At 42.9% G+C, this 13,854-nt stretch overlaps 1 protein-coding gene across 1 annotated transcript in view; it reads right to left on the bottom strand.

Annotated features, from left to right (window-relative positions):
* Nucleotides 1–11,701: 11,701 nt before the first annotated feature.
* LOC135978506 (uncharacterized) overlaps nt 11,702–13,854 on the bottom strand; it is a 32,883-nt gene continuing 30,730 nt past the window's right edge. Inside the window, exon 8 of the mRNA XM_065579437.1 lies at nt 11,702–11,751. Within this exon, the coding sequence (XP_065435509.1) occupies nt 11,702–11,751 (50 nt within the window). The remainder of the gene's footprint in view (nt 11,752–13,854) is intronic.

Here is a 13,854-nt window from a genome sequence, read left to right on the forward strand (position 1 = left end):
AATATGCAGCTCTTAATTTATTTAAAAATACTCGTCTATGTTATAGTAATGGACCTGAGAAAGCCCACAATCCCAAACGAAGGCATCAGAACAAACAATATCCTGCACCAAAACACTCCATAATATAGGGGTGCAATATTTGGATTAGGGAGCTTGCATTTGGTGTTCTGACTGGAGACATTAGAAAGTTGAGATCCAGACCTGGTGTCTTAGAATTTGAGTCAGGCTCATCTCTATGACATACACAGTAATTTTCTCCTCTCCCATACTTCCTTTACGTTTTGATATTTTAAAAAATGTAATGCTACTTAAAATAGAGTGAATGGAGTTTAAACTTCACTTATAATGACGTTATATTGCATTTATATAGCTTCTTACATCTCAAAGACCTTTGCAAACTTTACTACGGGAACCAAATGTAAATACAGGTATCAATATAAGTAGTATAAGGGGCCTACCATCAATCAAACATAGGCCCCGCCCCCTGACCTCTCAGGCCCCGCCCTCCTGTCACCCTGAGACCTGTGCCCCTGGGTTATTACTTCTGGGGTCAAGACGGACACATGACCAGAAGCAAAGGGTGTCATGTGACCCCTCTAAGAACTTCTCACACCACTCTCTACCAATCAGGATGGGTTTCACCCCCCGTAGGGTGAGAGGAGATTTTACCAATCAGGGGGTGTTGTGGGGCAGGGTGATCCATCCAGAAGTGGGTTGTGTGACCCTTCTAAAAATTCCTCCCACTACCAATCAGGATAGGTTTCAGCCACAGAGGACCTCCCCGAGAGCAGATTTGACCAATCAGGGGGAGTTCCAGGGCAGGGTGACCCGCCCAGAAGAGGGTCATGTTACCCCCTAAGAGTTCCCCCTACTGCCCTCTTCCAATCAAAGCTCAGCACCACCCCCGGAAGCCTCGGAAGCACGAGAGGCTGAGGCAGCTGGGCTTTGTTTAAGAAATCTGCAAGCTCCCTGTCTGTTTCTATCATCACCTCCCACTCGTGCTCCCAGAGGGTCCTCACTACATAACCAAGACTTTTCAGATAGTCGGTCTTGAGCTGCATCTTGTAATAAAGAAACCCAAAAGTTGTCCCGTCCCAGGTGACACAGCCATGGAAAAAACACTCAAAGACTGTACATACTCCATCAACGACGGCATAACCGTCTAGAAAGTAGGGGCCTACCTGTAATTCCCCACCCTGTAAAGCATGCCATATCTGTATATTTTATTTGTGAGTGGTATACAACAGCCACTGAATAGAGGGGGTCAGATATCTCTTTTTCTGCCCATGATAGTTGCCTGGAGGAAGAAGAGCTACTGTGTTAGGCTGCAAAAACATAAACCTATATATAGCCATGCAGACAGATGCTAGCGTTATGTACCGGAAAGGATCTATACACAATTTTACCTCTGTGAATTTACCAGGGCCTCTCTCTACAATATCTCCCATCTCTGTCATTTTCTCCCGCCTTCATGATTTCTTCTCTGTAAAGGATACAGGCCCGTCTCAAAATTTTGACATCCTGCTGACAATAATACGCAAGCTCTTTCTATAAGTCAAACATCTCATATCTGTTTTCCCGATACTAGTCAAGAAATTCTGCTTTCTCCCTGGGCATCATGCTGTCTATGCCATAGTGCTCCTCCCCGGTCATAGGCCCCACGTAATTTTGGTTTTCTAAAGTGTTATAAAAATGTGGGAAATACCCTTTGCAACCTTCAAACCCCATTGCCTGCGGGAGCTTGCTAAGCTTCATGGGTTTAAAGTTTAAAGCGTCTATAAAACGAATGCCCAGGGCCTTAACTTATATACCCATTTGTTTACTACCCTGAGTTATCCGTTCTATGCACATCTTTATCTTCAGCAACTGTCTAATGACAAAATATGTATCATAACCTTGGAATTGTTCACTAGGAACATGTAGTCCTGGAACTTTTTGCCAATAAAGGTCTTAACAAAAGTAGAAAAACACTCACCGCCCTTAAATTCCCAGGATTTCTCCAGCTTTAGGGACACAGCAAAAATGTAATTGGGCTATGCAACCCCGTCTCCTGCGTGCATTCAAAATGGTACAAAATATAGTTTTCCAATTATTTGGGCTGTCTACATAGGGTGACCAGATGAGAGGAAGAAAATATCGGGACACATGGGGTGGGCAGTTGCCGGAGGAGCAAAAAAAAAGCGGAGTACCGCGAAATATCGGGACACCCTGACACTGCTTACAATGGCTCCCTTTACACCTGTGCCCCTTGTCCATGTAAGACTGACACTTATCACACAGTTTTAGACAGGCATTCGACTTGTTTTTTCAATGCACAGTCGACGTATCTGTTTAAACACTCTTTGGAGCGACAATACAGTCTACAGTTAGGACACCTCAGCTGCACGCCCACACTGTCTGAGCACGTCGCGCTCAAGCAGAGGCAGCAACGATACCTGCAAGAGGGGTCGTGACTGTACACTGTGTGGCAAAACTCACAATAATTTTTCACACCAAGCAACTTTTTCACATGCAGAATCCCATAATAATGCTCATTGTGCAACAGGATGAAAAAAGTCTTGTGGTACCCCGGGCCTCCCGTTTTAAAAAAACCCTACTCACCTTTCACCACATAAAGCACCACCTGTATGTTGACTCCTAAATGCTGTTCAAACGCCACTATGTCACTGAGCAGAATCTGTTTTTTTATCTGACCACCCCAGTTTCTCATGCAACTTTCTTGCCCCGTCTAACAGTTCTGCATCTGTGGGTTTACAGTCGGACATGACGGCCAAGAATCCGCCCGCAAAACACAGATTGGTATCGATGTATGTTAGGTCTACTAAACACTGTCTCTTTTTATGGATGATTTGACTACTGAGGATAGAATTTAAAACTCTACGGCCACTCCCGCCTGTGATTTTTACAACTGTCACAATGAGGCACAACGTCCCATCGACATGCATTTCTCTACTACTCTATTACAGCTTTGAGGTCTGATTTAAGAAGTCTTCAGCAGACAGCTCATCCCTAGTTCTTCTTACCGAAAATAAAGGGTTGATTAAATTACGACTCTCTAAACGTAACTGAATGTAATCGTCAGGGGCTACCCTACTGTTAACGTCATTGAGAACGAACTGTATCCCCCCGTGTATGCTTTCAACGACCTGCTGAGCTAAATTTATTAGTTCAAGACTGACAAAACAAAATTCCTCACAATACACCAAACCCCCAAATCTAGGTAGTTCCTTTTGCCAACTTCTCACTCACTCCATATACACGTCTGTTTGGGGGTCTGCATCTGCATTTTCAGGGTTACTTGGGGGTTCCTCTATGGGACCATCAGCTGCGTCTTCTATGTCAGACTCTATTTGAGAGTCAGACTCCAAGGGGCCACCAGGAGGATCATCAGGAGTAGACATCCCTGTCTAGAGATCCTTCTGGGGAATTTTCTAAATCAGACTCTGTGTGAGAGTCACCACCACCTCACAGGTCAGATTCCACCTCCCCATTCTCAGACACATCAGTCTAAGAGCCTCCAATAGGGGACATCTCTTTTGGGTTTTTTTTCTCCTCATCACCTCCTTAGCCTTTTAAAAAATTTTTACAGAGACCCTGGCCCATAACTTTTGGGCAGCCATCCGTTTATCCCCCAAATGCTGTCCCCCCTTCTGTTTATGCCTGAGCTGATATGTACCCTTGAGGAGGCCCCTTTTACCCCATTCCACAACTAGTCACGCCTGTTCAGAGTCACCCTCTGGAAAAACTGAAGTATTTTTCAAAAAGTCACCCCCAAGAGCTTTTGGATTTTTGATGTAGTTCCAGTCCTCCTTTCTTTCCCTGAAGATACAGCGTTCATTAGCTTTCTGAACGAAGCGTCACATTTTTCCCAAATCTTTTTAGAATACCAAAGAGCTGTACCGAGCTTATTGTGTTGGGAGAATGGTTTGTAATAATTTTCAGATACCCCAGCATTGCAGGAGCTTTCAGTCCTTAGTTTTTTATTCACACCCCCTAAAGTGCACGCTCCAGGTTTGTGAATGTGTGTTTTCACTCACCGTTTTCTCAGGGTTTGGTGTGGTGTTGACCGCCAAGGAACTGGAGTTGTGGTTGCGTGGTTGCTTTTTACCAGAGTCTTTTGTTTTGTCCTTGAGTTTGATGTATACAAGCTTTGGACTGTCCTGATGCTTCGTCTGCGCTATTGTGCTGTTTTGCATTGGCGTTGTTGTTCTTGCTGTTCTTAAAGGTCTCAGAGCAGATTCCTGGTTCTTTGGCAGTTCTGGTGGAGGTGTCCCTGTACTCTGACTATAACATTATCAGGAGAGCTGCCCATGCCTGATTAAGAAAAACAGATGTTCCAATTTAGCATCAAATAAACATTTTACAAAACTTAACTTTACCATCTTTCTCACCCACTCCTATGTATTTGCTTAAAATACAAAACCTCATAAAATAACCAAACCAATGAGCAAAATATATCTCCTGGGTTTCATCCATCCATCAGCCGTTGATGCTGGTGAATTTTCCTTTCCAGCTGTCTCTTTCCTTTTTCTTTTGAGGTTGTTTACCCTCTAGTCTAAAGATCTCTCATGTTTTGAACGTACTGTGGAGCAGACAACATTATTATTATAAAACACATGAAACTGTCTTGTAAACGTAAAAAATAAAATACTCCATTTGGGTGTTTTTCTATTTAAAAAGTCAGAGCTTTAAAACAAAAAAATCCATTTCAGGCTGTACAACAAACACAGGTTTTGGTTTATTTCTTCCACTAGTGTTTCTCTAAAACCTAGGCATTTTTTAATACAAGCACGTGTTTCCACCATGCACCCAAAAACAAAGTGTGCAATAAAATACTTTTAAAATCCCGCATCATAACTAAGTCTTGCATAGGCCCCCTAAATCACCAACAACAATTTAAACACTAACTAATTTTAAAACAACCCATTTTAAAAACACATCACATTTTGCAGAATAAAAACCAAATTGTTTTGAAACAAAATACTGTAAAACCCCACAGTTATCTCTAGCATAGGCCCCCTGAATCGCCAACAACAATTTAAACACTAATTTTAAAACAACCCATTTTAAAAAACACATCACATTTTGCAGAGTAAAAAACCCTGTTAGTTTGAAACACACCAAACCAACAGTTTTCAACCATATACTTTAAGAAACTCCACACTTATGTCTTGCACAGACCCCTGACTCACAATTTAAACATTAAAACTTTTTTAAAAACATTTTAAAACATACACACACTTTTAAAAGCCAATTACAGAAATTTACCTTCCACCACAGGGTAAAAGGATACTGGCACATGGTTATTCTGTTTTTCCCCCATGCGTACTTGGGCCTTTGGATTAAAGAACAAGCAAAATTTTTAGTTAGTATTATTCCCCAATTGCATCAAATCCCAATGCAATCTGTGTTATACCTGGTGTTTTTTAATTTAACCGTGTTAAGCACAACTATAGTTAAAAATGGGGTTTTGCCTGGCCCTGGTGAAAAGCAGCTTGAAGTTGCTATTTCCGTGCTAAACAGATCACACTGCAATAAAGATAGGTACCATTATTTAGTAAGCACAGCATGGACAAAGCACTGCAGTAAAGAATGAGTGCTGTAATAAATTTTCTAATGGGACATTAATAGTTTCCCAACATAGTGCTTGTTACATTTTTTGGAGAGTGGGAGGAGGAAGACACTCAAACCCGTTTTTAGAGCCAATCCCCACCTGTCTCAAAGAGCAATTGTTTTACTGCACAGTTTATTAGATGTCCATTCTCCTCACCTTGTCTCCTCTGAAGTGAGACTGATTAAAAAATAAGATCATTCCTGCAGTTACCCTACAAATAAATCTGAGGTGTAACCAGGAAGAGGAAGTGAATTGCATGGATGAATCTCTGGAAAATATCTGACAGTCCCTTGAGAAATATTTTATATTACTGGTTAATTTTACAAGGTAACTAAACCGGAGCTCTGAGCTACCTTTACAGAGACCCTTGCAGGAATTCCTTACTTTTCAGATTAGCTGTTAGTTGTTTTTTTTAACCCTTCATGTTATTTTGTTAAATGTAATAAATATGAAAAGAGAGTGTGTAACTTAACTAACTATAAATGAAACAATGCATGTGTTCCACCTCTAGTCATTGTAGGTTAAATGATTTTACAAGACAAGGGCTTTCTTTTTAGGATTTTCATTCCTTCCAGTTATAACGGATTTTATCTTTCAAAAGTTGCATAAGCTTCCTTGTATGTATTTAGAAGGTAAGCAGATTTAAAATTCTGGATGTTTCGTGGTGAAAAAGGGCAAAAGAAAATGTGTAATGATTTGCTTAGAACAATAATCTGCTAATGTCCTAAAAGTTTCAGATGAGATTTTAAAAAGCTGCGTAGGGGATTTGGAGGCTAACACCCATTAACTTTAGTGAGAATTTGTTTAGGCAGCTTTGCAAATCTCAGCCTTCACGCTTTCATAGCATTTCACTCACTTGAAATCCCCGCTCCATTGAAGTCAATGGGAGTTTTGCCATTGACTTCGGTGTAGCCAGGATTTCCCTGATTCTCTGACATACCAAAGCAAAATGAAATACCACCCAATGATGATTTCCACCAAGGAAACTTCTTCGCTGTTTCCATTCCATTTACTCTTTTGATAGACTCTATTAAATCTGTGTTATAAATTGTCATAGTTGTTTTATGTTGCTCTTTTACATTGTTGCGCAGTGACTTTCATTTATTCTACTTGGCAAAGTCTTTGTTCAGCCACAAGGTGGTACTGTCACTTCTCAACAGCAGGAATATCCTTTAGAAACCAAAGAACCCTTAATGCATTCACTCTAGTTCTGGGTCAACCAATAACACAGATGGTAAACAATTTCCCATTGGCTTGGAGTTAATTTTTAACCTCCTTCTGTGTCATAACCTCATGCAACCATGGCTCTATGCCTTTGATGGTATTCTTATTATTTTTACAGATTGGGGCACAGTTCTCAGGGTCACAGGTGTGACCCTTCATTTGAGACATATATCCTTTGTCCTCTTGTATCTTGTATCTTGACATTTTAATTAACCACACTGCTGAAATTAACGATGTAGCCCACCATGGTCTGCTTTCCAGCTGTTATGTTCATGGCACGCTCACACAGAAGTTAGAGAAAAATATAAATACTCTTGCTGGAACGTAACTCCACTTTCTTTCTTAGAATTCAGCATGATAACATACAAGAACTCCAAAACAGGCTCCTCCCGAACAGAGAGGCACAATTCCCCCACCCTTACTATGGGCTGGCTGGCTGCATCAGGGCCTAACAGCAGTCAGTCTGCACACATCCCTACAGAGCCCTCTAGCCCACAGAACCTAGCCTGCAAGCAGGACCAGAAAAATATCCTGAAATTTAAAGTGACAGCCTACAATTTTAACACAGTTTTTAATACAACACACCGGCCGATCCACAATTTGTTTAGATTCTAAAAATTAAATCTGGAATAACTTGACAACCAAACAAAAATCCTTCTGGTTTTATTTGAGATGATTTGGGAGCAAGGATGTGCATGGCTCTGATGTAAATAATCCATGGACTGTGTTCCCAGGAATGATATTTTCATATGCTCCTGTAAAGTGCCTACATCACTTCTGAAAACTGTCAATCAATCAATAACAGAGACAATTTCTATGCATAATCAAACATGCACCTGGTCCTCCATCTCCAAAAATACAGGTATCTATCACTTGGGCTAGAAGAATGTTCCCTCAGGTTGTAGCTGTAGCAGGTCTGAGATCCTCTCTGTGGGCCCAGCCACTAAAAGGCAGAATCACACACAGCCTGTACATTACATTGTCCACATAGGAACAAGTGCTATTCTGGCAGGCAGGACCACATCCCGCTGCACAGAGAGACAGAGATCGGCTCTGGAAAGATTCCGCCTTATGGGTTTGCCCCAACACTCTGGTGTCCACTCCCTGTAAGAGATACAAACCCAAAGGTTTTATGAAATTTGCCCCCTCCTTCAATGTAGAGGGAGATATGCACAACTTCTTGCCCCCACCCCCAGTTAGAAATTACATAAACTGGGTTTGGGATGCCACTGAGTCAGCCTATTCTGACAGCCTGGGTGTGGCCCTGCCTGTGTGCTTGGCTGGAAGAGGCTTGTGAGCCTAACCCAGCAAGGCCAGGTAAAGGGGACCCAGGCTGGCAAAATAGGCTGACTCAGTGGCATCCCAGCACATCAGGTGACACCTCAAAGGGTCCGACCCATCACATGGGGGATCTTGACTCCCGGTGTGCTGTCTGCATGGCCTTCCTGTGTCCTACCACACAGCAAAAAATTGGGGGAAGGGAAAGAGTGGGCAGGGGAGGCGGAGCTGTAACTATAGCAATCCATGGGGATGCAGTAGAAGTGGAGACTCTGAAGCATTAGTGGCCACCATAGAATGGTTCCATGGCCTGGAGGGGATTCCTTGCTGGTTACTTGAGCTGTGATCTGGGATAGTGATAAGGATCTAGCCCCGGGTGAATAAATGAGGTGGTGAGGTCTGGGAGAAATAGTGTCTCACCCAATGGCATTTCTTTGAAGATCTTTGGAAAGAGAAGAAAACAGAGAATTGGTTATTAACCTGGTCAAGAAAACTGATCTGTCAAGTCCCATATCCTGCCTACAGCTGTGTCTACTTCCTGATGCTTAAGGAAGTCTGGCAACAGCTCAGATGAGAAGCTGGTGAGAAGGTGTATTAATAGCAGAGCTTTCCATAATGTGGTTTTGGGCACCAGGATTCACATACGTTTGCTTTTTCATTTGTTTCATTTCACTGGGCTTCATTCTCTCTGACTTTGAGCTTTGGGTTCAAACCAACGCCAGAAAAACTCCAAGCTAATCTCACATGAAACCAGCACATCTCCCTTTTGGGGGATTTTTTGGGAAAATCATAAATTAATCCAGGTTGTTCAATCTGAGCCCAGGTTTGTGCTGTCTTCCATTTAACTAGGAGCTGCTTAAATCAAAAGATTGACTTGATACTGAGGTACATGCTCCTCCTCCTTGATCTGTCAGCTGCTTCCGGCACAATCTACCATGCTCCTCTTCTTGACATCTTGTCCTCCCTTGGCTTCCGTGACCGTGTCCTCTCCTGGTTCTCCCCCTACCTCTCTAGTTGTTCCTTCAGCATGTCCTTCAGAGAATCCTCCTCCAGCTCTCTGTCCTTTTCTTCTCACACTACACCTTATCTCTGGGTAATCTCATCTGCAAACCATTTAACTACCATTCCTAGGCTGATGATTTACAGATCTACCTCGCTATTCCAGACCTGTCCAAACTAAAATCTCAGCCTGTCTCTTTGCCATCATCTCGTGGATGTCCACCCATCAGCTGAAGCTAAACATGGCTATAACAAAGCTCCTAAGCTTCTTCTCCCCCAGACAAGCCCTCCCCGCTACCTCCTTTTCCAATAACTGTGGATAACACTATCATCCTGCTTGTCATGCAGCCTGGATGTGAGGACCTAGAAAGGTCTGAGTTGAAGATTATATCCAGTTTACAGGCCTACATTTGACTCTCACCAATTCTTTGTGCATCACATCTCTAAGTAGATACGGCCTTTCTGATCCATCCATGCAGCTATAACTCTCATCTCATCACATCACATCTGGATTATTGCAACATCCTTCTGTCTGGCCTTCACAGATGCAATGTTGCCAAACTCATAACCATTCAGAATGCTATTGCAAAGATCATTTCCCTATCCCATCAATTTGACCATGTCACTCCTCTCTTTTGCATCCCTTTGCTGGCTTCCCCTTCTTTATCACGTCAAACATATTGTGCTTGTATTCACAGTCAATCCCCGCTCTATCAATCTAGCATTTCTCACTCACGAACTAGCTGGACATGCTTGCCACTGATTGGCCCATGATATCAGCCTCCATCATCCACTTGTTAAATTTTCAAACAAACACCTTCATGCTTTCTGCCATGCTGCCCCACACACCCAAAAGAAGTTCTGGATAAACATCTATAAAGCTACCTCATTAGCCACTTTCAAATCTCTCTCCTAAAAACTCTCTCTTTTTGCATTGATTCCTATAAAAAATTGTCAGTGTTTAGGCTGCTGATGTGCTGAGTCCACTGCCTATCATGTTAACCATATTCGTTTAATTGTTTCCTTGTACTTTCCTGTGTGTCTGTATCCATCTGTTGTCTCCTCGTCTTACAATTTGAAGTGTAAGCTCCTTGGGGCAGGGACTGTCTTGTTCTGTGTTTGTACAGCACCTAATACGATGGGCTTCTGATCCACGACTAGGCTCCTAGTTGTTATTTGCATGAATGTAAATATTTAATAATGATTTATGCAGCACCTATAAGCTTCAATAATCATATCTACACTATATTGGCATCTCTCTAATGCAATCTAAATTCTTGGATCCTATCCCAGAATTCACAACCCCCCCTGGCCAGGAGGGGATTATTTTAGTTGTTCCAAACTCTCTACACCTGGCTTCTCCTCCTTTTGGCTCTCACTGTAAATTACAACCCTACATTTATGACTTTACAGCCTGTTATCACGGGAAGGATTGAGATGTCACAATTTCAGGACTAGGATTTCATTGCAGTGTCAAGTAGGGGCAAAGCAATGGGCTGTGAGAGATGCAACTTCTGTTTTAAATTAGAGCTGGACTCACATCCCAGTATTCAGATCTGAACAAGGTTAGAGCATATTTGAGACCAGAGTTTTGCGTCAATCCTTATAAAGATAGGTGCCATATTAAAAATCTCAACTAGGGCCTATAAAATGATCACTTGGTATCTAGAGATGTGCCAGCACTTATTATCTACCCTCCTTGCCCCTAGCAAAATCCAGGGATTCAGATATTTGGAACTCCAATCCAAATAATCTCTGATTTGGCTTTTGCAAAACAAAATATACCTGATAAGGTTTTGCAAAACCCAAATTAATCCCATTGAGTTTGTTCCTCTCTACTGATAATTGGGGATCAAGAGAACTGAGTTCAAAACCATGTCCCATGTAAACAGATCTTAAACTCAGATGTATTGGAGAGGTCTCTCTTGGGTGAAAGTCCTGCCTTAACGGTAGCTTTAACGTGTGCCAGATGAAGCAAAGAAAAAAGATGAGCCCCCTCAGAGTCCAAGTGCTCTTCTTGTTTCCTTTCCAGAGGAAACACACTGTGACACTTAACTACAAGTCAGGTTTTTTGTTTGGACAGTTCAAGGGCCTTATCCAGCAAGGTACTGAATGTCCTCAGTGGCTTCAGTGGGAGGTGAGGGTTCTGCACCATTGAGCAGGTGCTCAGCACCTCACAGGATTGAGCCGCAAGACCTCACAATACAGTAAGTGTAATACTTACCATTTCACATTCAAGGATCCCAGTGCACTTTGCTACCATTAATCAACTGAGCCTCAGAATAGTCCTATGAGAGGTGGTATTATCCTTATTTTATAGATAACCTCTCTGAGCCTCAAGTTCCTTAAGGGCCTGATCCTGCACTATTGAAGTTAATGGCAAAACTTTCCTTGACTTCAATAGAGCAGGATTGGCCCTTATGCAACTTATCCCTCCATGATCACAAAGTGAATGTGTCAGAGCTGGGAATGGAACACAAATCTCCTGATGCTGTGCTCTAAGCCCAGCACCACACTGCTTCCCAAAATGCCATTTCCTCATCACTTTGCCCTGCACTTTATATTGAATAACTCTGTCTCCACAGATTACGCTTGCATCTTTCCGGTCTTGGTCTCTTCTTTTGTATAAGGGAATTCTAGGGGAAAGATATGTGGCTCATTAAATACGGTCACACATAGGAATGCAGGAGGTAATTTTCATTCTCTGACTTTGCCCTATGCTGGCAGCTGCTCTCAGCTTGTCCCTGAATCCTCCAGAGTGTCAGCAATAGGCATGCAGCTCCAAGCCCACCATAGTAGGCAATTAGAAAGGATTAGATAAAGACTAGTCTAGGAGCTTCAGTTCAGGCCGCATATAATCTCCTTTAGTGGATTATTTCCTGGCCGTGTAGCCAACCTCATGGACTCAGTGGCTGTCCTCACTCTTGTGGGTGGATTCCTCACATTTAATGAAAACTATGAAAAAGTCCTTCTCTTGGCTTTACTGCTGCTCTATAAATATCTAGGGTAATATCCTCCCTGCTGCTTCTACATGTGACCAGATGGGAGACCACTGACTTTGCACCATGCTCTCCCCAAGGAACCTAGAGAACTTCCTCCACTAAAGCTCTGCAGGGTTATTCCTCTACAGAAACTGGAGAGCAGGGCAGGAGCCGTGGAATCAAAGAGCAATCACGCTCCATACCATGTTCCCCTCAAGACCCCATAGATTTCCCATTGAAAATGTGACCCTGTGTTAATGCTGCTTAAAGCAGGGTTAATACCCTGCTGATTCCCCTCCATGGCTAAGTGGAACTCTCAAAGCTAAGTCTGTGCTACTTATTTACCATTCTTCAGCTCTCCCTTGTACATCTGGTTTTTTTTTTATTTTTATCCCCATTGTTTTCCTGTGTAGCAAGAGGAGGGAGTTGTATGGGTGAGCTGGGCCAGCACAGGGAGCTCCTGATAGTTTCTTTTCTTAAGAACATAAGAACGGCTGTACCGGGTCAGACCAAAGGTCCATCTAGCTCAGTATCCTGTCTACTGACAGTGGCCAATGCCAGGTGCCCCAGAGGGAGTGGACCTAACAGGCAATGATCAAGTGATCTCTCTCCTGCCATCCATCTCCATCCTCTGACAAACAGAGGCTAGGGACACCATTCCTTACCCGTCCTGGCTAATAGCCATTAATGGACTTAACCACCATGAATTTATCCAGTTCTCTTTTAAACGCTGTTATAGTCCTAGCCTTCACAACCTCCTCAGGTAAAGAGTTCCACAGGTTGACTGTGCGCTTCGTGAAGAAGAACTTCCCTTGTATTTGTTTTAAACCTGCTGCCTTTTAATTTCATTTGGTGACCCCTAACACTTGATAAGCAGAGTGTTTAAAGCACTCAGGTACTGCAGCCTGCTTATAGGGTATATTCAATATCGTTCTTTATTCAGAACACTGGAGTACCTAGAGCATGACGATGTCTCAGGACACCAGGTTCCAAGAGCCTGGGCCCCACCACTTCTGCAATTTTATAGCCCTGCAAGCCTGAGCCCCACAAGCCGGGCCAGCCGCGGGTGGCTTATTGCAGTGTAGCTATACCCTTATTGTCCACTCTAGGCTGGCTTATTCGGAGTTTGGACAGAGCTCACTACCATGGCATGAAAAGGGTAGAGAACCCCCTGCACTGCTGCTTTACCTATCTCATTACATCTTCACAGGGCCTCTGTGGCACAGAGATCCTTTATCCAGGCTCCCCACAAAGGCGTGACTTTTATTCTAGAGGCATGTCAGCAACATAGCACTCTGTGGGCCAGGTGGATCTAAACTGTAAATACAGGAATGAATTTGGCTCAGTTTTGTAGAGCGGATGGATATACACACATAACAAGGTAAATTCTCCTCTCAGTTACCAAACCTTTGGGACATATTCCTCCCTGGTGCAACTTGACATGGCTGAAATTACAGCAGGGGTCAACTTGTTTCAGGCATGCTTTGCACATTGCACTTTGAATGAACACTACACATGTTCTCTTCCTTCAGATCGCTCCTCAAGACCCTCCCCCCTCCACCCCCTTCGGCTGTGATACCTGCACCAAATTGGCCAGCCAATGGTGGCTCTTTTCTTTTCAATATGGCAGTTAAGCTTGGTCTATGCACAGTTTTGTTTCAGAATAATGACGTCCGTTTGGAGTGTGACTTTTTTTTTATTTTTGTTTTTACCAAAATGGCAGTATGACTCTGTCCTAGTATGGGCACCGTTGTACTG

This window comes from Chrysemys picta, unplaced genomic scaffold, assembly GCF_011386835.1.
Source record: "Chrysemys picta bellii isolate R12L10 unplaced genomic scaffold, ASM1138683v2 scaf294, whole genome shotgun sequence".
In the NCBI taxonomy this organism is placed as follows: domain Eukaryota; kingdom Metazoa; phylum Chordata; order Testudines; family Emydidae; genus Chrysemys; species Chrysemys picta.